This window comes from Stigmatopora nigra, chromosome 5, assembly GCF_051989575.1.
Source record: "Stigmatopora nigra isolate UIUO_SnigA chromosome 5, RoL_Snig_1.1, whole genome shotgun sequence".
Taxonomy (NCBI): domain Eukaryota; kingdom Metazoa; phylum Chordata; class Actinopteri; order Syngnathiformes; family Syngnathidae; genus Stigmatopora; species Stigmatopora nigra.
The window spans coordinates 15,347,086-15,371,481 of record NC_135512.1 but is presented as its reverse complement, the minus strand read 5'-3'; the positions used below and the strand labels follow the sequence as shown (position 1 = coordinate 15,371,481).

Here is a 24,396-nt window from a genome sequence, read left to right as displayed (position 1 = left end):
GTGAAATGTAGCAACATGATTACTGCCATGCTTCTTGAATAACCAAAAAGAATGTTTCAATAAGTGTCATAGTCTTCATCCTTGTCGTAGCCTTCATCCGTGTCATAGCCTTCATCCTCGTCATAACCTTCATCCCTGTCGTAGCCTTCATCCGTGTCATAGCCGTCATCCTCGTCATAACCTTCATCCTTGTCATAACCCTGCATCTTTGCCATAGAGACTTTGCACTGAAGATGTCTAAATGTGTCAGTCCAAAGCCTCTATGACATCTTCTGTTCGTACTGAGAGTTGTTGCATGGAACAGACTGTGCGGAGACAGCCATTCAAGCTCTCCCCATTCTGCGGTCTGGTAAAAAACTTATTTCCTTCAAATTGGTCCCACTTTTGATTTCAAATAAGTATAACATAAAAGTATGTATCTTCTCATCTTGAAAGGTATATGAGGTCACGAGTGATCACTTACTTCCAGGTTTGAATAAAACAATGAATGAGTGCGAACCTGCCAAAATCTAGATTTAAAATGAACATTGGTAGATACTGTCCTCATCTTAGCATTTATCCAGAAAACTGCATTAATTAATTGTCTTTCTTCATGTTGAGACTGAATCTAATTTGTCAGTCTTAAGTGGGCAAGGAAACGGTTCAGTTCCTCTGCTAGTGAGGTATCTGCGTTAACAGACAAATTATTGTAATGGTATTTGGTAATGTGTCGGATTCCCTGCCACATCTTCTTTGGGTTATTTTCTGTGAAGTGCTTCTCAATTTTCCTTGTATATGCTGCCTTGGCCTTTTTAATGCCTCTCTTCAGGTCTGCTCTGGCAGCGCTGTATTGTAACTTGTCCCCTGACCTGAAGGCGATGTAATGGCATTTGATGAGTGCCTGTGTCTAACTGGTCATCCAGGGTTGTTGGTTAGGAAAAACCTGGATACGTTTTTTAACAGTGACAGTCCGTATAGTTTTTGCTGTAGGAAATGCAGTGTCCGTGTAGTCCTGGAGGTTGTGGTGTTCAAAAAGTTCCCAAATGGTGTGGGAAAAAAGGTAGATAGAAGGGCCTGCGCACAACTGCCAAGAGCTCTAAATCAGGGGAACATTGAGTGTTAATGATCCTACTGTTGCAGCACCAGTTGTTGTGTATGTACACGCAAATCTCCTCGTAGCCTCAGTCATATTATGAGTGGGCTGACTATCCACTGTGGTCTCGTGATGTCCTCGGGCATATTGTAGGTTCGTTGGTAATCTGTTGTGATGGATATATCGCATCTCCGACCGAGAGTGATTAAATCTTGGGGACTAGAAAATGTTTGCATCGCAGTTCGTAAATAACAATAAGACTGAGAAAACCAAACACCAAACTTGAGAGCAAAGGGCCGCTGCACCCATGCGCGCCGCCATCTGGGGTATTGCGATTGCACTAACGTTTATTGTACCGTAGCAGCATCAGAATGTTTTTTACGCGTTTACCGAAAGGAGGAAAAGTTCCCCTCCACTATGTGATATGATTGCACTTACATGTTATACCTTACTCTTGTTGAAAAAAAAAAACGTGTCACAAAAATACTGATACTTTACCTCGGAGAAAATAATAAAAACGGTGTTTATTCATTTTGGAATGAATGGAGTTGTCAGAAAGCTGCTTTGAAATCTATTAATAAAGTTTGACTCACCTATCTGACATTTTGTTGAAATTCCATTGAGCACAGCACCATCTAGTGGATGCATAACATAACCCCAGCCTCTACTGTAGACTCGTATTATGCGGTGCGGTGTGCCTTATATGTGGAAAAATTTTAAAATATGTAATTCATTGACGATGTGCTTTATAATACAGTGCGCCTTATAATGTTTAAAATACGGTAGTATTATATCACATTTTCATGGTCAGGAAAGTCAAATCTGTATTAAAGGGCCAAGCCCACCTGTGCAACAGCGACTTGTGTTTGCTGTTGTTGTTGCTGGAGCTGCTGTTGGAGGAGTTGAATCTGATGGTGAACCGACAAGGGAGTAGCACCATGTGAAAGCAAACTTGAAGCAGGTAGCAGTAACCTGGGGCTAGACATAAGCAATGGGGCCTCCTCTGAAACCTGTTTCAACATAGAGAACAAGATGCACTAAACGCAACAAATAGATAGCTCAGTCAGTAAAAGCAAACTAAAAATTAATTAATTCATCTTCTGTACCGCAGATCCTCGTAAGGGCAGCGGGGGTTGCTGGAGCCTATCCCAGCTGACTTGGGGTGCAAGGGAGACTACACCCTATAATGGTTTCCCGTCAGCTGTAGGCACTCGGAAGGACAGATGCCCATTCGGACTCACAATTATACACCCAGTAGCGGGAATCGGATCTGCACCTGCTCGGACCGAAGATAGGCGAGTGAACCACTACGGCACAAGGCGGTTAAACTAAAATCCCCGGACGTTTTGTCGAACGGCAGTTTGGTTGAAGGACAGTTCGTCGAACGGACGTTTCTGTCGAACTAATGTTTGTTCGACGGAAAGTTCGTCGAACGGACGTTTTGTCGAGGGGACATTTGGTCGCCACAAAATTTGTCGCCGGATTTGCCGCCGGACATTTCGTCGCACATACAATTCGTCGCCGGATTCGCTCGATCTTAAAATTATAATCATCTGTGTAGAGTTTGAATGTTCTCTCCGGCTGGCTTGGGTTTCCTCCGGGCACTCCGGTTTCCTCCCACATTCCAAAAACATGTATGGTCTATTTAAACCCCACTGATTGTTATGTCATTTGTTGGATCCTCTGCGTTATTTCCCTTTCCATGTGTCTGCATGTCCTGTGTTTTCCCTTGGCAGGTTTGCTTTTGTCGGCAATCCTCTTGATGCAGTTGGTGCGGAAAAGGGCTATCTTTTCAATATAGTCTGCCGGAAGTTGCTGCGCCATGGTCGTGTTCACTCTAATCGCCAGATGGTGCCGTTTCATAAAACGAAAGCACCACAACGGTCCTCCTTGGAAATGTTCAATTTTCAATTCTTCACCGAGCGCTTTTGCCTTCAGTCGAATGGTGACTGTGGAGAAGTTTCTCTTAGCTGCTCTTATACCAAGAATCCAATGCTCCAGTTTATCTTCCAAGCCGGGCCACCTTGCCTTGTTCCCACGGAAACTCAGCTTCCTCTTATTGACTTGGCGAATCTCCTTCTCCTGCTTTCTTCATTTGCGAACGATAGATTAGTTTATGTTGAATTCCCTCGCCGCTGCTCTGTTCCCATGCTCCACTGCATAATCGATGGTTTGAAGCTTGAACTGTGCTTCGTAAGCGTGCCTCTTTGTATTATTATTCATTCTTTATTTTACAATTGAGCACATGCATGCCCACACTAGTATATATTGGAACCTTGTAGCGTGGCGTTAGCATCTTCTTCCACATGCCCTCTTTGCAAGCCTTTCCTTACCAACATCCGCTTTCTCTCTATGTAAGAAGCGTGTCGGCAAGAAGTGCCCAGTCAGGCTCCGGAGCTCGGAGCTCATACAGGGCACTCTGCATTATAAGACGCCCTGTCTATTTTGGAGAAAATTTTAGACTTTTATGTGCGCCTTAGTCGTGAAAATACGGTATAAGCCTTACATTATTATATATTTGCTCACAATGAAGAACATTTTGCGTTACTTAGCTTATTAACATTAGAAAAGTCATTTTAGAACATCTGCTTGCAACCATGTAAATGCTTGCTCCTTCGTTAGACCAAACAAATGAAGGTCGAATCATCTTGGACCACTGCAATGCTAAGAAGAACCTTCTGCTCAACATGACCTTCATTTGTTCCGAGAGCTAAAACTTCCATTGACTTCTCACTCCTATTTTTACACTCCTCCCTTGAGAGCTGAGATGTCTATTGTAACTAGGGTCCTTGATCCAGAATGAACATGTACTAAGAAGGGTCGGTTTGATTCTCTCTTGCAAGAAAACCACAGGTGAGTCTGATGTCTCTTTTATTTGTGTGTGCATTTGGGAATGCCTATTGGTGAACCTATAATAAACTTTTGACCACAACTGTAGATGGCAAATTAGAAGATTTTTTTTTCCAATCCAATATCCTGTTTGGGTGTTTTTTTTCAGAGGGTTGGAACGGTGTAATTTCTCTTTAGTTCATTTCAATGGGAAACGTTTGAGTTTGAGAAAATCGACATACGCGCTTAGTCCCGGAACGAATTAAGCTTGTGTCTCGAGGTAACACTGTATATGTAATTTATATACCTTGGAGTCAGTCATCAGTTTCTTGAGCAAGAAATACGGCCTGTACGTGAGAAAATGTGGTATTTATTTCAAATTGCACAGCAAGTTATGGTTTGAATAAAGACGCCTGTCAAAACTTCAGCAGGTTTTATAATTCTTTAGTTTTCATAGTGTAGAGAAGGAGTTTTCTTATTATTATTGCGGAACACAACAACAAACATACCGTATTTACTCGCATATAAGCCGCCAGCGCATATAAGCCGCACTCTGAAAATTAGCTTGACATTTTTTAATTTTACAATTTCTCACGTATATGCTACCCCCTGATTCCCAATTTTCACCTTCATATTCATGGTTTTAATGGGGAGTACAAATGTTTTACTTTGAAGCAAAAATCTAAAGAAAAATCACAAGTGGTATTTCTGAGATACTGTATGAATCAAAAGCATATTATGAGGGTCAATATCATAAGGAAGTAAATATGGCTGTCATTGTAAATGCAAAATATCAAATTATTCCATTTGAAAGAAGAAATAAGTCTATCTTGATGAGAACCTGATGCTTTCTAATTACAAAAATGTCAATTTTCTTACCAGAAGTTTAAGATTTTGTATTAGCAATTTTGCTTCTAATGTCAAAATATCTCAATTCTTTCGATGGTTCATATTACTCCAGTAGTTGTCACTTTTTAACAAGAAATACAACGAAAAAAAATATTAGCGAGTTAGCTTAGCGTTCCGATGTTCTTTGATAGCCCTTGTCATCTACCCAGATACTCCAGTCAGAGAGTGAGACAAAGGCACACCAATGAATCTTCAGATTATTTTATCAAATCTAAGTAATTGACCATGAAGAAACTTCCTCTTTGACACATAACTTTTTGGTCCGACAAAAGTGGCTTATATGCGAGTAAATGCGGTACTTCATCATATTTTATATTCTCTTTTCTGATAAAGTAAGGTAACAGTTAATTTCATAAGAGGAAAATGAGTAAAGTAATGTATTTACTTATTTACAGAAGTTTGAAGTTTCAAATTTGAAAAAAAATCGTAGCATGGAATGGGCACTGCAAGTAGTGAGGTCAACTACATAGAGGTATTTGCACTCAACGTGTTACCTTATTGTCTGAGTCGCTGAGGTCTGATGCTTTGGGTGTGGCATCCAGATCAGTCACCCCTCTATTAATATTAAGCTCTTCAGAGGCTGGTATTTGGTTTGTCTCATCGGCATCGATGTCTGTCTCCTCTGCAACGGATAAAGTCTTCTCTGCGACGCCTTTCAACTCAGCCCCTGAGTCAACTAAACACATACATACAGGTGGCTGAGCATGCACTCCTGCATACACACATGCAGATGAGCATATACACAGGCACACATGGTTGGGCACAAAAAAATGGGTAAAGTAATTATTTGAAGATATATAACGTATGTATTTGACAACTTGCTTGATATCATATTAATTAATAGGTATATATCTAGGTAGCTGTAGTATAGCTTGCTTTATGACATTGAATTGAATAATGGTTTATGTTTGATTGCATTCATGTTGACGGAAATGTTCCCAAGCATACTTTGAATCAAACAAATTTCAAGCCTGTGAAACATCTACGACAACACAAGTCTAATCGTAGTTTTCATCTCCATCTACTTCCGATTAACCGAGGTCGGGTCGCACGGGCAGCAGCTTCAGCGAGGAAGCCCAGACTTTGTTCTTCCCGGCAACTTCATCCAACTGTTCCGTGAGGATCCAAGGGTTTTCCAGGGCCAGCCAGGAGAAATAGTCTCAAAAACATGGTCTAGCGCGGCCCTGTTGCCCCCTGACGGTGATACATGCCCAAAAGCATCTTCATCAGATGCTCGAGCCAATTTATCTTGCTCCTCTTAATGCGGAATAGCAGCGGCTGTACTCTGAGCCTCTCGGCGATGACCAAAGTTCTCATCTATCTCTAAGAGATCTTGTTCTTTCATATCAAGGCTACTTGCATCTGACCAGCCAGAGCATTTTAAACTAGGTATGACGAAAGCGCCCTAGGTAAGATTGTGGCACCCTGCGTGAGCAGTGACAGGCACAAGTGAGTTTTTTTAACGTTTTTTTTCTTGAATTCCATTCATAGATGTCAAAATAAATTTTGTTTGGCGTTTTATCTGTTTAACCTTTCTCTACTTTGAAATAAATTACCATATCGGCTGCATTGTCTTGCGTTGTGGTGTTTTGGCATTTCGTCGTTGTTATCTTGCAGTTTTTTTATGCGCATGTAAGCCATACCCTCGATTCAGTCATCATTTTTTTTTGTCCGACAAATGAGGTTTGTATGCGAGTATATATAGTATGTAAATTACTCCACTAGAAGAAAGAAACCACATCCTTGACCCGGAGATGGCAAGCTCTCCGATTTGGAGGTAATGATTCTAGAAGCCTATTTTACATTGAATTAGCACACTCCGTTCCACAATCTTTTATAATATCGCCTACACCATTTAAAAATTATAAAACTATACCAATTTTATGGGGAATATATATGCAAATGTATGAATGCTTGCAATAAAACCAAAAAGGATAGGACAATTATTTATTAAGCTATTAAAATGATTAAAAATGCAAATATATTTTATAGTATCGTATATAGTGTCATCTGAGTAAACGGGCATACACGCAAATAAACACAACTTAAGAACTTAAAATTAAGCACACTCATAAAAAATCCAAAAACAACTCAATTAGGAGCTTACTACTGACCAAAGCTAATCATTCATTTTTCAGAAGTTTCGAAACTGCCTAGAAAAGGGAATTTTTGCCGAATGGCTGCGGTCGAACTCTGCTGGTGGCCGATATCACATTTTTTTGTGTCTGCCTGGAGTGTGCCTTTTTTGGTTTGGGCTGGAGCTGTGCTCCCTTGTTGGCCCCAATGGCCGCTAACCTGTACAGGACCCAGGCTTGCTCTAGTGTCCGCCAATTGCGTGCTAACCTCAGTTCCATCATCACGAAGATACAGCTTCCTTCTATGGAAGCTTTGTACTTTGTTCATTGTTTGTTTGGTTTTTTTTTTGCATCTTTGTCTGTCACGAGGTATGGCGTGCAGGCATAAAAAAACGCTAGAAAACAGGTAAGTCAGGAACGATTGTGCAGGTACTCAAAGGTTTTTGATTAAAGGGACAAAAATAAACTGCAAACAAGAGCAGGGAAACCAAAAATACAAAGATGAACCAAAAGCAGTAGAATCAAACATTCCTTGAACGCACACCAAAAGCAGTTGCGGGCCGTGCATTTCAACCCTAGGCCTTCAGTAAGGCTGTGGGTGAATCAATTCAACTCTCAATTTATCTCTCAAAGTATTTTATGGCTATAAAACCTTTAATGCAGCTACAGCTCCAACACAGATAAAAAAGAATCAATAATAAACCTGTAAAATAGAAATATTATTTAGAAAAATAGACATTTTACTCACCAAAATTATTTTTATTCATACACAAAATCCATCCTCCTTTCTTTCCTGAATAAGATTTCAATTACTCTGTCGACCAGATTACACGTGTTTCAGGTCCATCAAGAAGTTCTTTTCTATCGCCATCAAAGCTAATGCTGACAGTCAAGTCTGTCCTGTTGTATTTCTGGCATACGTTTTGAATCTATTTCGGTGTGAAAATGTCCCTTCGACAGAAGCAGTGGACACGCGGATGGTCATTGTCAAACCCACTAAAGTGTACAGCCGCCACATGCTCTCACTCAGATTTTTCTGCTGAAGGAAGTCAAGGAGATCAGTGCGAGATTTTCCTGTAAAATGATCCGTGGCATACATAACAATCAGTTCTGTCTCACTCTGGCTTTGGCCCGCCTACTCCATCACTAGCCAATCATAGTTGGTGAAAGCGATGACGTATCCCTACGCCTGCGACAAGGCATTGTGGTGTTGCCAACTCGAAAACTGATTGGTTAAAGTAACAGTCTTATTGATGTTTGTATAATGCCAATGTCAAGGCCTTGAGACAGATTTCTGACCCTCGCAACAAATAATGGCTGAAATGTGATTGGTTAAATGCTTCAATATGAAAACACACACCTGGAAGCAGTGCAACCAGGGGGAAAGCAATGAAAGGAAGCTGACAGACAAATTGGAATTATTTAATAAGTATTCATGAGCAAAATATAAGTCTGTCTGTGATTCAGACATTCTTAGGCCAGTGACATTCACAGGGGGACTTAAATACACAGACATGGGTTAACGAGACATGGAGAAAGGGTGGGTGACACAAGGCAACAGAGTCTAAGATACATAGTGGAAGTGACAACAGGTGAATTCAACGGACCGTGACAACGATAAGTTAATCAGAGGGAAAAAGCCAAGGTGAACGCAACATAAAACTCTAAAAGCATACAAACCTACCAGTGTTATGCTTACCTGTCATGGATGAGTTTTTGCTGTTCTTTTTGCTGGCGCAGTCCTCCTGGCCAACTATGATGGTCTGCTGTGCATTTTTCAGGCTCAATTTGTGACAGACCTCAAATGCTTGACCAACAGTCCGGACAATGCGCATGGCTTGACTCTGTGTGGAAGCGTCACATAAAATATTGAGTTTTATTGTAAGTGAGAAAAATGCTGAAAAAAACAGATTGCAACTTTTTTGATGTTTGCCATATATTGCAATACATATTGGGATTAGAGGTGTGCAATATGATATAAGATAATTAAGATCATCAACATGCTCACAATCTTATGATCTTAAATTTTCCTCTGTTTTTGTGTTTTGTACAGCATCTTCTATTTCGCAGTAGTGGATGAGCTTCCCATGCAGGCTAAGGAGATTGCAAAGAGCACTCTCAAGGACCCAGTCCTGTGCAAAGTACTGGAGTTGACTCGGTCTGGGTGGCCAAGTCATAACCAGGATGAGAGACTTCAACCATACTTTTCCCGGAAAGATGAACTGTCTGTAGAACAAGGATGCATATTATGGGGAATTCGAGTTATCATTCCACCGGCACACCGAGAGCGACTACTGCAGGATCTCCACCAAGGACACCCTGGAGGATGCAGGATGAAGGCCTTGGCCAGGAGTTACTTGTGGTGGCCGCAGCTGGACAGTCACATAGAATATACTGTGCAACAATGTGAGGCCTGTCAGAGTGTGAGAAGGCTACCGGCAGCAGCACCTCTACACTGTTGATAGTGGCCGATTAGAGTTTGGCAACGAATACATATTGACTTTGCCATAAAAGATCAAGACCATTTTTAGTAGTAGTGGACAGTCATTCCAAATGGCTTGAGATCATCTTCATGGCAACAACCACCACAGCCAAAGTTATTGAGGTGTTGCGGAACATCTTTTCTTATGGTCTTCCTGAGGACATTGTTTCCGACAACGGTCCTCAATTCACGCCACAGGAGTACAAAACATTCCTGCTGAGCAATGGAATAAAACAAACTTTGGTACCGGCTTACCATCCGTCTTGCAATGGAGCTGCAGAGCGAGCAGTTCATACATTGAAAGCATCACTGCTGAAACAAGTGCTTGATGAAAGGAAACAGAATGTCACCATAATAATGCCGCACCGGCTAACCAACTTCCTCATAGCATACAGGAGTACACCACACAGTGTTACGAGATCTGCTCCAGCGGAATTTTCTAAAACGTCAAATCAGGACCAGGTTCAGCTTACTGAAGCCAGATCTCGCTCGGATGGTGGAATCGAAACAACAAAGGCAGAAGACCTACCATGATAAAACCACCTCCAAGCTGAGACATCTGTCTTAGGGTGACTCAGTACTGATCCGGAACTTCCGTGGAGGAAAGGAGAGGTGGACAAGAGGAATAGTGGAAAAGAGACTCGGACCAGTCACCTACATGGTGTGGAATGGAGTGAGACGACACACAGTCCACATAGACCACCTGCTGTACAACCAACCATCCAGACCAGAGAAATTGCCGTTTCCAGATGAGCAGCTGGACGTCACGAACAAATACCGGTGGTGGTTCATGCAGATGTGGAGGGGAAAGGCACACCTGGAGCAGTAGGTGGTAGCCCGTACTCACCGGAAGAGACACCTTTGAAAAATTTGGAGGCTAAAGAGACACAGGTAACACCTCCACCAGGCTCAGTGGCCTGTTACAAAATGGTTACCTCAAGCAGCCATTTTAATCTTTTTTTTTTCATTACATTCCATGGCGTGCATACTCTAGTTCAGTGATTTTCAACCACTGTGCCGCGGCACACTAGTGTGCCGTGAGAGATCGTCAGGTGTGCCGTGAGAAATTATCCAATATCCTTTTTTTTTAAATTAACATTTATTAATAGTTTTCTGCTCCTTTTTTTTAAATTAACATTTATTAATAGTTTTCTGCAAATATGATGTCATTGTCCAGTGTCCGTGCTGTAAAGGCTGGCAGCGTAATGTAATATTTGTCCGTGTGGCAACACGTAGTTGATTGCCTCGTTCCGCCAAGAAAATTAGTGATGCACCTAAGAGGCCGTGGTGACAGTCATGGAGAAGTTTTTAAAAAGGACAACTGCAAACTCCGAACTGGGCCCTGGACAAGATTCTGACCCGGATAAAGGCCCTAGTATGAGTGGTGGAGAAAAGAAAGCAAAGACGGTGAGCTCAAGGCAATATAGTGAAAGCTATCTTTCGTTTGGATTTACTTTCACCGGGGATGAGACGACACCTATTCCGTTATGCCTGGTGTGTGGCGAGAAGCTATCCAACAGCGCCATGGTGCCAAGCAAGCTTAAACGCCATCTCCAAACGAAACACCCGTCGCTTCAAAACAAGCCGATAGACTATTTTGTTCGCCTGCATGTAAACACAGAGAAACAGGCAACGTTTATGAGAAAAACCACAAAGGTAAATGAGAAAGCGCTCAAAGCTAGTTACCTAGTCGCCGCACTTGTTGCTAAATCAAAAAAGCCGCACACTGTGGCAGAGACATTAATACTACCTGCCTGTAAAGCCATTGTCAACGAGATGCTCGGCCCTGATGCGGCTAAAGACATAGATAAAGTCCCGCTCTCTGATAACACAATTGCCAGGCGTATTGATGACATGTCTACAGACATCGAAAGCCATGTTTTGGAATAGATACGCATCGGTAGGAAATTTGCGTTGCAAGTTGACGAGTCTACGGATATTAGTGGACATTCTCAGCTCTTGGCCAATGTGCGTTTTGTGGATGGTGATGCCATTAGAGAAAACTTCCTATTTTGCAAGACACTGCCAGAAAAAACAACTGGAGAGGAAATTTTTCGGGTCACATCGGAATATCTTGACCAGGGAGGACTTACGTGGGAAAACTGCACAAGTGTGTGCACTGTTGGAGCTGCAGCCATGGTCGGGCGCACCAAAGGCTTCGTGAGTAGAGTGAAGGAAAAAAACCCAGATCTGATTATTACGCACTGTTTTTTGCACCGTGAGGCCCTCGTTGCGAAGACTTTACCAGTAGAACTGGTTCCTGTGTTGGACGATGTGGTGCGCATAGTGAACTTTGTGAAGACACGACCTCTGAAAAGCCGTATATTCGCATCTCTGTGTGAGGAAATGGGAGCGGAGCATAAAGCCTTATTGCTCCATACGGAGGTCCGATGGTTGTCGCGCGGTAAGGTGCTGACCCGTGTGTATGAGCTGCGAGAGGAACTTAAAATGTTTCTGACAAATGAGAGGTCTGATTACTCAAATCTGTTTTCAAGTGATGAGTGGTGCGCAAAGTTGGCATACCTGGCTGATATATTTCATCATCTTAATGAACTGAACACAAGGATGCAGGGCCGAAATGAAAACCTGCTTACAAGCACAGATAAAATAAATGGATTCCGTTTAAAGGTGCACCTCTGGCAACATGTGCAACGTGCCAACCTGGAGATGTTCCCACTCACAGACAAACAGCAAAGCAACACTGCTGCACTGTCTGAGGTAATAGGTAAACATTTGAAAAGTCTTGAGGAGAAGTTGTCATTTTATTTCTCTTCAGCCTCCACTGAATGCTTTGACTGGGTTAGGGACCCATACAGCTCGGCATCAGTTGTTGGAAAGGACATGACTTTACAAGAGCAGGAGGAACTAACTGAACTGAAACAGGATCGTGGTTTAAAACTAAGATTTGTTGATCTTCCTTTGGACAGTTTTTGGTTGACTGCTGCCAAGGAGTTCCCCATTCTGGCCAACAAAGCTGTTCTGACATTGCTCCCATTTTCCACAACATATCTGTGTGAGCTGAGCTTTTCAAGCCTAACTGCTATAAAAACTAAAAACAGACAGAGACTGAGAGCTGTTGAAGAAGAGCTTCGTGTGTGTCTTTCTTCTATTCCTGCCAGGATATCGGCTTTGTGTTCATCTAAACAGGCCCAGGTTTCACACTGACTGAGTATAAATAAATTGAGAAATTATATTGTAATTAAATATACTATACAGAGTGTCATTTTGTAAAATTTTTGGTTAGTGGTGTGCCACAAATTTTTCCAATGTAAAAAAATGTGCCGTGGCTCAAAAAAGGTTGAAAAACACTGCTCTAGTTAATACTCATTGATTAACAACAGCATGAAACAATGTTGACAAATGAGTTCAGACTTTCGGTAATTTAGAAGTGGTAAAATGACAAAAGCACAAAATCACGTGTATTTTTTATTTTAAATGAGGCTCACAAGGAATACCATTTTAAAATATGAATTGGTAACGGCTCTCTCTGGCAAAAAGGTTCCCGATCCCTGATCTAAATTGTCCCAGTCATTGTATGAATGTTAGCATAAATGGTCGTTTGCCTCATTGTGCCCTGCAATTGGCTCACAACCTATTCCGGTGTTCTTTGCCAACTGCCCACAACTAGCTGTATTGGTTCTATCACCCCCGCGACCATCGTGGGGATAAGCGTAATGGAAAATAAATTATTATATTTTAATATTTGATCACTTTTCTAGCTTGCTTTCAAAACCAATAGTTATGGCAATTCAAAGTTAAAATTTCAAGAGAAGTGCTCACCTTCTTTTTAGACTTGAAAACGTTACACCGGAAAATATTGCTGTGGCCATCTCGTGCAATGTAACTGAATATCTTTAAATCTTGTGAGTCATGAGACACATAAAATATTCTGAAAGACAGAAAAAGAAAGACAACAATTCAAATGCATGCTGAAATCCATTCATTTTCCGCAAGGCTTATTCTTACAAGGGTATTTGGGGGTGCCAGAGCCTCTCCCAGTCATATACAGGCACCAGGTAGGGGACACCCTATGTCCATTGGTAACCCGCCAATCGCAGGGTAAGCCTAACATTGCGTATTATATTCATTCATTCATTTTCTGAACCGATTTATCCTCATTAGGGTTGCAAGGGGTGCTGGAGCCAACCCCTATAATTTTGGGGCAGAGAAGGATACACCCTGACTAGGTGGGGAAGAGCAGACAATCAACTATTATCACACTCATATCGAGGGGATATTTAGAGTGTCCGATCATGCTTGTTTTTTTTTTCTGAATGTGGAAGGAAACCGGAAACCCTAACTCCACACAGGTGGACTGACCTGGATTTGAACCCAGGACCCTAGAGCTTTGAGGCTGATGTGTTAACCACTCAATCCACCGGGCCCCTTTGCATATTAAACATCGTGTTAAATAAGACTAAATAAATGGAAATGTAATATAATAATTGCACATTTAAAAAAAAAGAAATGATTTTTTTTTACTAACGTTCTGAAATAAAAAAACACCTGATATTTGAAAACTACTTAGCACACTAGGAAAATGATTTATAGGATTTTGAGTGTTTGAGTGTTTAGTTTCGAAGCCAACTGACTTCGGTGCAAGCAAGCGTGGGATCGATGCCCGCGGGATGGCAGTATCATTGTCATTGTGGATGGTTGTCTGTCTTTCTGTGTGCCCTACAGCTCACTGGCGGCCAGTAAAGGTGTATACTGCCTTTTGCTCCAAATCATCTAAGATCAGCAACTCTCACAACCCTTACGAGGATACATGGTACAGATGATAAATAAGTTTTTTCTTATTGAAAAAAATACAGTAATAGTTTGATATATGAGTGTCCAAAAAATTTGAGAAAGGGGGGAAAAGTCCGACCAAATTTTTACCTTGAGATACAAGACACATTTGAGATACGATCATACGAGATTGTGCCCAATGCGCGACCGGACGTTTGGTCCCTGGTCTTTTGATCGCCGGTCAAATGGTGACAGAGAGTTTACTGTTGAAGCCAGCTCTCAAAATTATATTCATGGGAGAGAGTTTAATATCTAAGAGAGAGAGTTTAATATCTAAGAGAGAGGGAGTTTAATATCTAAGAGCTGTTTAATATCGAAGCACATTTGACAGGCGACCAAAAGGGACAAAAAGAGCGGCGACCAAGAGACCAGCGACCAAACATCCAAGCACCTTCCCAATGCGGCGGTCCAGGTGGTCGATCGAGTATTCGAGAGGTTGCTTAAGACAACAGCATCGCACTGTCTTTCTTGCTGCATCTCCCTTGCGTAAAGATATCTATTTTTTACTAGATAGCATCACCGAGTCTATCTGAAAGAAAGGCCAGCAGAATCTACATGTACTTGAAAGCAAAGCGAGCATATCTCCCTCTCCCCTTGTACTTGAAAGCAAAGCAAGCATCTCTCCCTCTCTCCCTTTCCTCCTCCCCCTTCCCCCAAAGCCTATGTCCGATTATTATTATGTATTTTCACACCTATAGAACGCACCGCCTGAAATGGCGCCGTCTCAGTTGGAGTGTATTTTCTGTTTTGTCAATACAAAGGGTGTTTTGTTTCAAAGGACACGCTGCTATGGTTGTGCTAGCATGACACACACTTTAGTATGCATGTTAGCATGTGTTTTAAAAAATGCCACTGAGACCTTACCTGTAAATGGGGTCTTGCATCACCATCATTTTGTTTTCATCCCACATCCATTCTCTCTTCTGCATTGAAAAAGATTTAAAAAAAAACATTGACTCCTAATATTAAACAATAAATAACATTTATTTGCAAAACAAACATCTTTTTATAGAATTTTTGCTGCTCCTTACTCAAAGTAATATACTACACATCTATATCGTTGTTTCCGTTTTCTCCTGCCCTGTGATCGGCTGGGCACCGATTCAAGTTGTCCCCCGCCTCTGGCCCAGCGTCAGCTGGGTTTGGCTCCAGCAGCCCCGCGACCCTAATGAAGATGAAGGCGTTCAGAAAACGGAAAGAGAGATCTACATTAATGTTGCTATTTGTGCACTACGCGGTGAACGCTTTAAAACTTATTATACTTGTACTATAATGACCACATATGTTGCTGTTATAAATACCATAAAGGGCAATTAAATCACAGTCAATGCAGTCGCCTGCCAGTTAGGGTTAGTTAACGGCTGTGTCTGGGTAAAAGTCAGCCGGCGCTCGGACCACAAAATTTGGACCCCACAGCCTTGACTTGAGGCATTAGTACTGTCATTCTCAGAGACCAAGAGCAAAGAAAATACCAGTGGTTTCATAATTTTAAATCCATGAATGGTCCAAACCCCTTTACATTTACTGTTAGCTACTCTATTTCAGGTAAAGTAATCCCAAATGTTGACATTAGGCAGCGCTGAGCAGTGCTTGACACACGGATGAACACAAACCCACACCCAAATTTCCCTTGACAGTCTACCCCATGAAAGTTTAATGTCAGAGTAAAATGTCAACAAACAAATTATTTATATTGATTCCTATCTCATTGAGCCTTTCTTTACCCAGTATTTCTATAATTTCTATCTTTAGGGCATTATTGTACCCAGACTTAGATTGAAATTTCTGACAGCCAAATGACATTTTAACTTGAAAAAAAAAAGTCCAAACACAATAAAACACAAAGATATTTCTTTCAAAAGCTTATATTGATATAGAATAGGACTTGAAAACAATTAAAGGTGCTGTAGGGAAATTTGATGATTTTCTTTTAAATACATAAAAACTGTATGAAAAAATGGGAACAATCTGAAAGAATGCTGAATTTCTGAATGATAGGCCTAAACACTTTTGGTCAGATTTTTGCTAGTTTATATTTTAGGCATTTGAAACGTGCAGTTTTGTCATCACAATGCCCGAGGTGATTGTTGACACTGCTTTGTGGCCTGCCCCTACCACTATAAAGGGCCGTTGGTTTTCCATTTTAGCAGGAATCAAGACCACAACGCCTTGAAAATGCACATTTACACGATCTCACAGTGCACTAAACTACATGGTAGTTATTTAAATGACCAAAAAATTATTTGGTTTAAATCAATTAACAGCCACACTGGGGAACAATGGGGAAGTGTTTGTATTTAAGACACAGTGTTTGTATTTAAACACTAAATGCTGGTAGGAAGTGGATTTTACCCCATTTTAGTGCAATTTTTGCAGTTTCGCCATTGACGTTCATCAGTCTTTACCCGAGGAAATCACCCCACTGGCCCGGTTGTAATGTATGAAAAGCTCCAGCATTTGTATTTAATCAATAAATGCTGCAAGGAAGTGGATTTTACGCTATTTTTGTGCATTGATTTATTGATTATTTTTTTGTGTCACAGCTGTAGCTGCAGTGGAGGTTTTATAGCCATAAAATAGTTTTTCAGGGTTGGATTGATTCGTTGAAGGCGTTATGAGAAAATGCATGGCCCGCCACTGCTAAGTAATGACTGTAGGACGTTATGCTTATTAATATTACCACCAAAGGCAAACACCACACGCAGTTTTAATCTGAGATTCAAATCGACAACTAATGGCCATTGAACAGTCTCTTAACTTGAAGGTCATGATTTCAATCCTCACTTGAGGTAATGGAGTTGCCACTTCCTTGCATATTTAACTTCTCATTTTAAAAAGAGTAATTTAAATCCACTCTCGCTGTTACGATCTCGCCGCGTAGTGCGACGCGATCGTAGGGGAAGTTGAACCCAGATGCAGAGTCGCCGACGTAATGGAAAGGTGAGGCAGATCTGTAGCTCTTGTAGGTTGATTTAATAAACGTGGTAACATAACAGAAACAACTTAGCTTGATCTCTCGTGACAAACGGAATGAACATGCGGCGTGGCGTCAATGGAAACAGCAATGACTACGAGGATAAACAGGAAACGAAACCAGAACGAAACCAGACGATCCGACGCCGTCCACAGAAAATCATAATGCTTAAATACCAAAAATAATCTAATCACGTAATTAGTGACAGCTGATAGTTATCGTGACGTCATGCCAGGAAAGGCAATCCAGCCACTCCTGACAGTACATCCCCTCTAAGGGACGGATTCTAGACGTCCCAAGGTCAATTACAACATGAGAAACGGAAACAAGCAGTGAGGGTGGGTGGTTTGATCTAGAATTGTCCGGTGGTCTTCCACACCAACCCAAGAACAGACGGAGAGGTCGCTCCGGCGGGCGTCCGCGCCAGCCAGAAACGAGACAAGTCAGTGGCAGGTCTGGCGGGCGTCCGTGCCGGTCAGAAACAAGACGGGGCAGAGGCAAGTCTGGCGGGCGTCCGTGTCGGCCAGAAACAAGACGAGGCTGTGGTCGATCCGGTGGGCGTCCGCGCCGGCCAGAAACGAGACGAGTCAGTGGCAGGTCTGGCGGGCGTCCGCGCCGGCCAGAAACGAGACGAGGCTGAGGTCGATCCGGCGGGCGTCCGCGCCGGCCAGAAACGAGACGAGGCTGTGGTCGATCCGGCGGGCGTCCGCGCCGGCCAGAAACGAGACGAGGCTGTGGTCGGTCCGGCGGGCGTCCGCGCCGGCCAAGAACGTGACGAGGCTGTGGTCGATCCGGCGGGCGTCCGCGCAGGCCGGATACGAGACGAGGCTGAGGTCGATCCGGCGGGCGTCCGCGCCAGCCAGAAACGAGACGAGGCAGTGGTCGGTCCGGCAGGCATCCCAGCTGGTCCCTTAAGTCTTTGCCAAACTGCCTGCCTTCAGGAAATATTAGAAGTTTAGTACGGTCGGGCACCTTACCCTGTTTGCTCGGGGGGTGGACAACCCTCTTCTCCCAGGAACCCGGATCATTGCTTCTCTGGACGTCGCCGGCCCCGTCCTCCTGGGGCACCGGCGAATTGCCACTCTCGACGTCGCCGGCTTCTTCCTCCAGGGACTCCGGCGAATTACCACTCTTGACGTCGCCAGTCCCTTCTTCCAGGGACTCCGGCGAATTACCACTCTTGACGTCGCCAGCCCCTTCTTCCAGGGACTCCGGCGAATTACCACTCTTGACGTCGCCAGTCCCTTCCTCCAGGGACTCCGGCGAATTACCACTCTTGACGTCGCCAGCCCCTTCTTCCAGGGACTCCGGCGAATTCCCACTTTTGACGTCGCCGGCTTCTTCATCCAGGGCCTCCGGCGAATTTCCACTCTTGACGTCGCCAGCCCCTTCTTCCAGGGACTCCGGCGAATTGCCACTCTTGACGTCGCCAGCCCCTTCTTCCAGGGACTCCGGCGAATTACCACTCTTGACGTCGCCAGTCCCTTCCTCCAGGGACTCCGGCGAATTCCCACTTTTGACGACGCCGGCTTCTTCATCCTGGGCCTCCGGCGAATTTCCACTCTTGACGTCGCCAGCCCCTTCTTCCAGGGACTCCGGCGAATTACCACTCTTGACGTCGCCAGTCCCTTCCTCCAGGGACTCCGGCGAATTACCACTCTTGACGTCGCCAGCCCCTTCCTCCAGGGACTGCGGCGAATTACCACTCTTGACGTCGCCAGCCCCTACTTCCAGGGACTCCGGCGAATTACCACTCTCGACGTCGCCCGCACCTTTTTCCAGGGACTCTGGCGCATTGCCACTCTCGACGTCGCCAGCCCCTTCATCCAGGGACTCCGGCGAATTGCCACTCTCGACGTCACCGGCTTCTTCCTCCAGGGGCACCGGCGAATTACCACTCTTGACGTCGCCAGTCCCTTCCTCCAGGGACTCCGGCGAATTCCCACTTTTGACGACGCCGGCTTCTTCATCCTGGGCCTCCGGCGAATTTCCACTCTTGACGTCGCCAGCCCCTTCTTCCAGGGACTCCGGCGAATTACCACTCTTGACGTCGCCAGCCCCTTCCTCCAGGGACTGCGGCGAATTACCACTCTTGACGTCGCCAGCCCCTACTTCCAGGGACTCCGGCGAATTACCACTCTCGACGTCGCCCGCACCTTTTTCCAGGGACTCTGGCGCATTGCCACTCTCGACGTCACCGGCTTCCTCCTCAAGGGGCACCAGCGAATTACCACTCTTGACGTCACCGGCCCCATCCTCCAGGGGCAACGGCAAATTGGCACTCTCGACGTCGCCAGCCCCTTCATCCAGGGATTCCGGCGAATTGCCACTCTCGACGTCACCGGCTTCTTCCTCCAGGGGCACCGGCGAATTGGCACTCTCGACGTCGCCAGCCCCTTCCTCCAGGGACTCCGGCGAATTGCCTCTCTCGACGTCGCCAGTCCCATCTTCCAGGGACTCCGGCGAAATACCACTCTCGACGTCGCCGGCCCCGTCTTCCTCGAGCGCCGGAGCATCGTCGCCACTTCTGGGCGGGCAGGCGCTGGACGGGCAGGCGCTTGGGAGAGCGGTGCTTGGGAGAGCGGTGCTTGGGAGAGCGGTGCTTGGGGGCACTTGGAAAAGCGTGGTGGTGGTCGGAAAAGGAGCTTGGAGGGACGTGGTCGGAAAAGGAGCTTGGAGGGACGTGGTCGGAAAAGGAGCTTGGACGGACGTGGTCGGGCGCGTAACTTGGACAGTGGTTAGTGTGTCCAGGCATTGCTTTCGCTTCGCTCTACGGCGTGGCGCTCGGCGCCTCCTCAGGGAGGATTGCACAGCACCCCCGCCATCACGTCGTGCCCCATAATTGGTGGTTAGCCCACTCTGTAATTGCTGGTCGGGGTATTTGTAATAGGAATTATCGGGGAAACAATCGGGATAATCCTCCTCCAGTGGAAGGTCTCGGGGTCCGAATTGGTCAAAGAATTCATCATCAGATTCCGAAACGCCAGCGAAAAAATCAATTTCCTCAACGATGTCCTCCTCACCAGAATCTTCAGGCTCCCTCCATGGTGAATCAATTCCTCTGGGCATAGGCATAAGATAACTTGGGCGCTCTCTGGTGGTTGTACGCACCTGGGCATCATGATGAAACGGTAAAGGCTTCCCAGGGCGACGTGCATAGCAGTGGTGGGGCGTATGAGTACACTGCGGCTCTAACTCTCCTACCAGCTGTGGCTCATCTCTAGCAATGATGTGCCTGAGAGCCCCGCACCACGGTGTGTTCATTACAAAATTCCTAAACGATTCTGAGGGGTTTCTTATACATTCCAAGCAGTCCGGTGTCTTCGAGGGGGATGGATTGCGTCGCCGAGTGCGTCGGCGCGAGCGTGGGAGGCGCTCCGCTGGGTCCATAATGGTCGGATCGTGCTGTTACGATCTCGCCGCGTAGTGCGACGCGATCGTAGGGGAAGTTGAACCCAGATGCAGAGTCGCCGACGTAATGGAAAGGTGAGGCAGATCTGTAGCTCTTGTAGGTTGATTTAATAAACGTGGTAACATAACAGAAACAACTTAGCTTGATCTCTCGTGACAAACGGAATGAACATGCGGCGTGGCGTCAATGGAAACAGCAATGACTACGAGGATAAACAGGAAACGAAACCAGAACGAAACCAGACGATCCGACGCCGTCCACAGAAAATCATAATGCTTAAATACCAAAAATAATCTAATCACGTAATTAGTGACAGCTGATAGTTATCGTGACGTCATGCCAGGAAAGGCAATCCAGCCACTCCTGACACTCGCCTTGACAGGTACTTCAGGGAATTATCTATTATGGAATTTACTGAGTCAGGACTATTGTATTTTTTGCCTGCAAATATTACAACTGAACGTAAACAAAGCATGTAGTTTTAATCCCAAATTAAAATCGATAAACTATTGACTATTGAATGACGGGTGAGTAACCCGAAATGGCGTTTTTTCCCCTCCAAAATATGGAACCAAATACCTCAATAACACAATAGTTATCTTATCTTTATTGCACAACAGAACAACAAAAATATATTTTTAAATCATTATATCTCAGAATCTCTTTTCTTATAAAGTAAGATAACATAGTTACTTTCCAATTTGAATAAGGAGGAATGTAATTTATTTACTTTTTATCAAATTTTGTTTCAGATTTGAAACAAAAAAAAGATGTGATATTTATCATAATTACCAATATCGACTGATATTTTTTTATTGTGATAACAATTTTTGTCAGCTCTAGTATGCTATGTAGTAATAATAGGGGTGATCCTAGTTTGCGTTTTTTTCATTATCGCTGACATGTCTTATCTACATTATCCGCGATATTTGAGAGAGTACTGTAATCATTACAGTGTAAAGTTGTTGAGACCCAGACCTCCATGAACTGTTTCCTACTCCCTGATGTGCTTTGAGTGATCGCCAGGTCTGTCACGGGAAATTATAAAATCATACATTATAATAATTCGACAGAAAAATCTTCAGATTATGAGATTAAAATTGGAATATTCCAAGGCAAAAATTAAAATATGACGAACATTGAATCATAGATTGTACTATTCCAAGATTCAAATTGTAATACACTAAAGTCTTAAAGTCGTTGTGTTGCATATTGTTCTTTAAAAGGAATCTGAAGTTGTGTCCGCTTCAGTTATAGTCGACGTTAAGTCTGTATAATCAAAAAAAACTGCTCTTTGCATAATGTTAGGAGATTGAAGTAATATTGGGAGAAAAAAGTCATCATGTTGTCATCATGTTGCGAGATTTAAGTTTTCTTTTTTACGTCACTTGAACCGGAAGTTGTTTCATTTCATGGGCATCACGTTTTGCCGATGTAAAAACTCTGAATACATTACTTTTTCCATAATATTTGGAGATTTAAGTAATATTGGGAGAAAGAAAATCATTAATGTATGAGATTAAAAAAAATAGATTAGTTATTTTTACATCTTTCAAAGTCTTCTTCAGACATCATTTTTTTCAGCTATTAGGTCAGTGTGAAAAAAGTAAAATAAATAGATTTGGTAAAAATCTTGGGATTATTTATTTTCTATTGAAAAATCTTTGATGAGTACGACTTTATGTATTTATTATAGGTATCATAGGTCTAAGAGAAGATTTTCAGGAGGTGCCGTGCCTTGAGATTTTTTCAATGCAAAAGGGGTGACACAACTCAAGGTTGAAAACATTGTCCTAAGTGGTGTTCGAGGACCACTGTGGACCCTGAGGTCTTGGTTGCAACCGATTTCGCACAGACAGTTGAACAATCAGCATCCCAATGCTATCAACTGATTACACTTTTAAGACACCTGATTGGCAAAAAAGTTTTTTTTATCATTCCATTTGAATGTTGGAAAACAACTACAGTGCCCTTCAACATGTCTAAGCAGATTAGAAAGGGATTGAAGTGTGTGGGAAGAGCACATATAAATATAATGTATAGAACACACGTATTGTATATACTGCATGCTGGGCACAAAAAGGAAAGGGGAAAGAGATGTCACTCACTTTTTTCTTCTTTCTTAAGGAGACTTTTACACCCTCAACAGACACCATGATGCTGACCTTTTTCTTTTTTATGTTTTTCACCTTGAACTCGTACTGCAAACAGAAGAGAAAAAAAGATTAACATTCATTCTTATGTCATTGAGACCAATGGACAGAATACTTGGGGTATAACAGAAACAAAATACAATGGTACCTCGACAGACGGGTGGCCCGACATACGAGCAATTTAAGATACGCGTAGAAATATTCATCTTGAGATACGTGACACATTATGATATACGAGCAGACAGCGGAAGCAAAATGCTGCTCATAAGAACAGCATGGGCACTGGCTCTTTCCCTGCAACGCCCTCGTGTAATGTCTCTGGTCGCAAGTCCCTCTTTGTAATGTCGCTGCGAGCACTAGGCGGAGCGTTGCATTTTTTCAGTGTTTTTTTTCCCCATTAGCTCCCGTTAATACAACAGTACTTCTCGCAAGTGGTCGTGCGGTATCCTTTTGTGAGGACATTTGTGTGGATCATTTTGGGAATATTTTGAAGGGAATACAAACTCAAATAACCCTCGATATTAACTGAAAGTCAGTTTGGAGGCGGGGAAGAAAGAGCCAATCAGGGAGAAGAAAGGTATCAAAATGTCAAACTAAATTATAATTAAGTTTAGTGTTAAGTTCGATTAAACTTATTTTTGAGCGTGTCTGCATCCTAATTTAAGTTCATTTAAATTTGTTTGTTACGAGCGGGTCGTACGAGTGTTGACTCGACAAAAGCCTAATTGTTATCATACCCAGCTGCGTATGACAAAATTGTTAGTGCTTCACCATACGGTGCGTTACCAGCAAACGACCCAAATAAGGGATAATTTCAGAACAGACTCAGAATTTTTGGGCAGTGTTAATCACTCTCTGCATGGCCTTTTTGTCTTCTGCCGTGCTTCCGGCGTACCACACTGTGATGCAGTATGCCAGGATGCTCTCCACAGTGGCTCTATGGAAGGTTACCAGAAGCTTAGTGTCCAAGGTGTTCCTCCTGAGTACCTTGAGGAAATGGAGTCGTTTCTGGGCCTTCTTCACAACTGCCGTGGTGTTTGTAGACAAGGAGAGCTTACCCGTGATGTAGACCCCTAGAAATTTTAAGGACTGGACCCTGTCTACATATACTCCATTTATGAGGAGTGGGGCCAGATCTGTGCTGTGTTTGCAAAAGTCCAGGATTATTTGTTTCGTTTTCGTGGTCTTCAGTGTGAGATTCACCGAACACCATTTGTTGACCTCATCTCTGTAGGTTGACTCAACCCTCTTGAGATGAGTCCGACCTCAGTGGTGTCATCAACAAATTTGATGATGGAGTTAGACTGGTGGGTTTGTGTACAGTCGTATGTGTACAGGGAGTCTAGAAGAGGACACACATCCTTGAGGGGAGCCAGTGCTCAGTGTAATGGAGGAAGAGAGGAGGGGACCAAGTCTAACAGTTTGTGGTCGGTTGGTTAAGAAGTTCTTTATCCAGCAGAAGATGGAAGAGGATAGTCCAAGGTGGGAGGGCTTGTCAGTCAGAATGTCCGGTATTATAGTGTTGAAGGCTGAGCTTTAGTCAATGAAAATCATCATCACGTAATTCCTATGGTGCTCCAGGTGGCTCAGTGCTGTATGCAGAGCAATGGTGATAGCATCCTCAGAGGACCTGTTGGCTCTATAAGCAAACTGGTGAGGGTCAACCAAGGGAGGGATTGTATTCTTGATATGGTGGGCG

At 43.5% G+C, this 24,396-nt stretch overlaps 1 protein-coding gene across 3 annotated transcripts in view; it reads right to left on the bottom strand.

Moving 5' to 3' along the window:
* LOC144196909 (carboxyl-terminal PDZ ligand of neuronal nitric oxide synthase protein-like) overlaps nucleotides 1-24,396 on the bottom strand; it is a 50,370-nt gene that overhangs the window by 18,890 nt on the left and 7,084 nt on the right. For 2 of the 3 annotated variants that reach the window (XM_077717419.1, XM_077717420.1), the window contains 6 exons: nucleotides 22,653-22,745; nucleotides 15,023-15,081; nucleotides 13,148-13,256; nucleotides 8,585-8,729; nucleotides 5,305-5,522; nucleotides 1,918-2,082 (listed from right to left, as the gene is read on the bottom strand). In XM_077717419.1, coding sequence (XP_077573545.1) covers nucleotides 1,918-2,082; nucleotides 5,305-5,522; nucleotides 8,585-8,729; nucleotides 13,148-13,256; nucleotides 15,023-15,081; nucleotides 22,653-22,745 — 789 coding nt within the window. The remainder of the gene's footprint in view (nucleotides 1-1,917; nucleotides 2,083-5,304; nucleotides 5,523-8,584; nucleotides 8,730-13,147; nucleotides 13,257-15,022; nucleotides 15,082-22,652; nucleotides 22,746-24,396) is intronic. The other variant, XM_077717421.1, reaches the window with a different exon arrangement.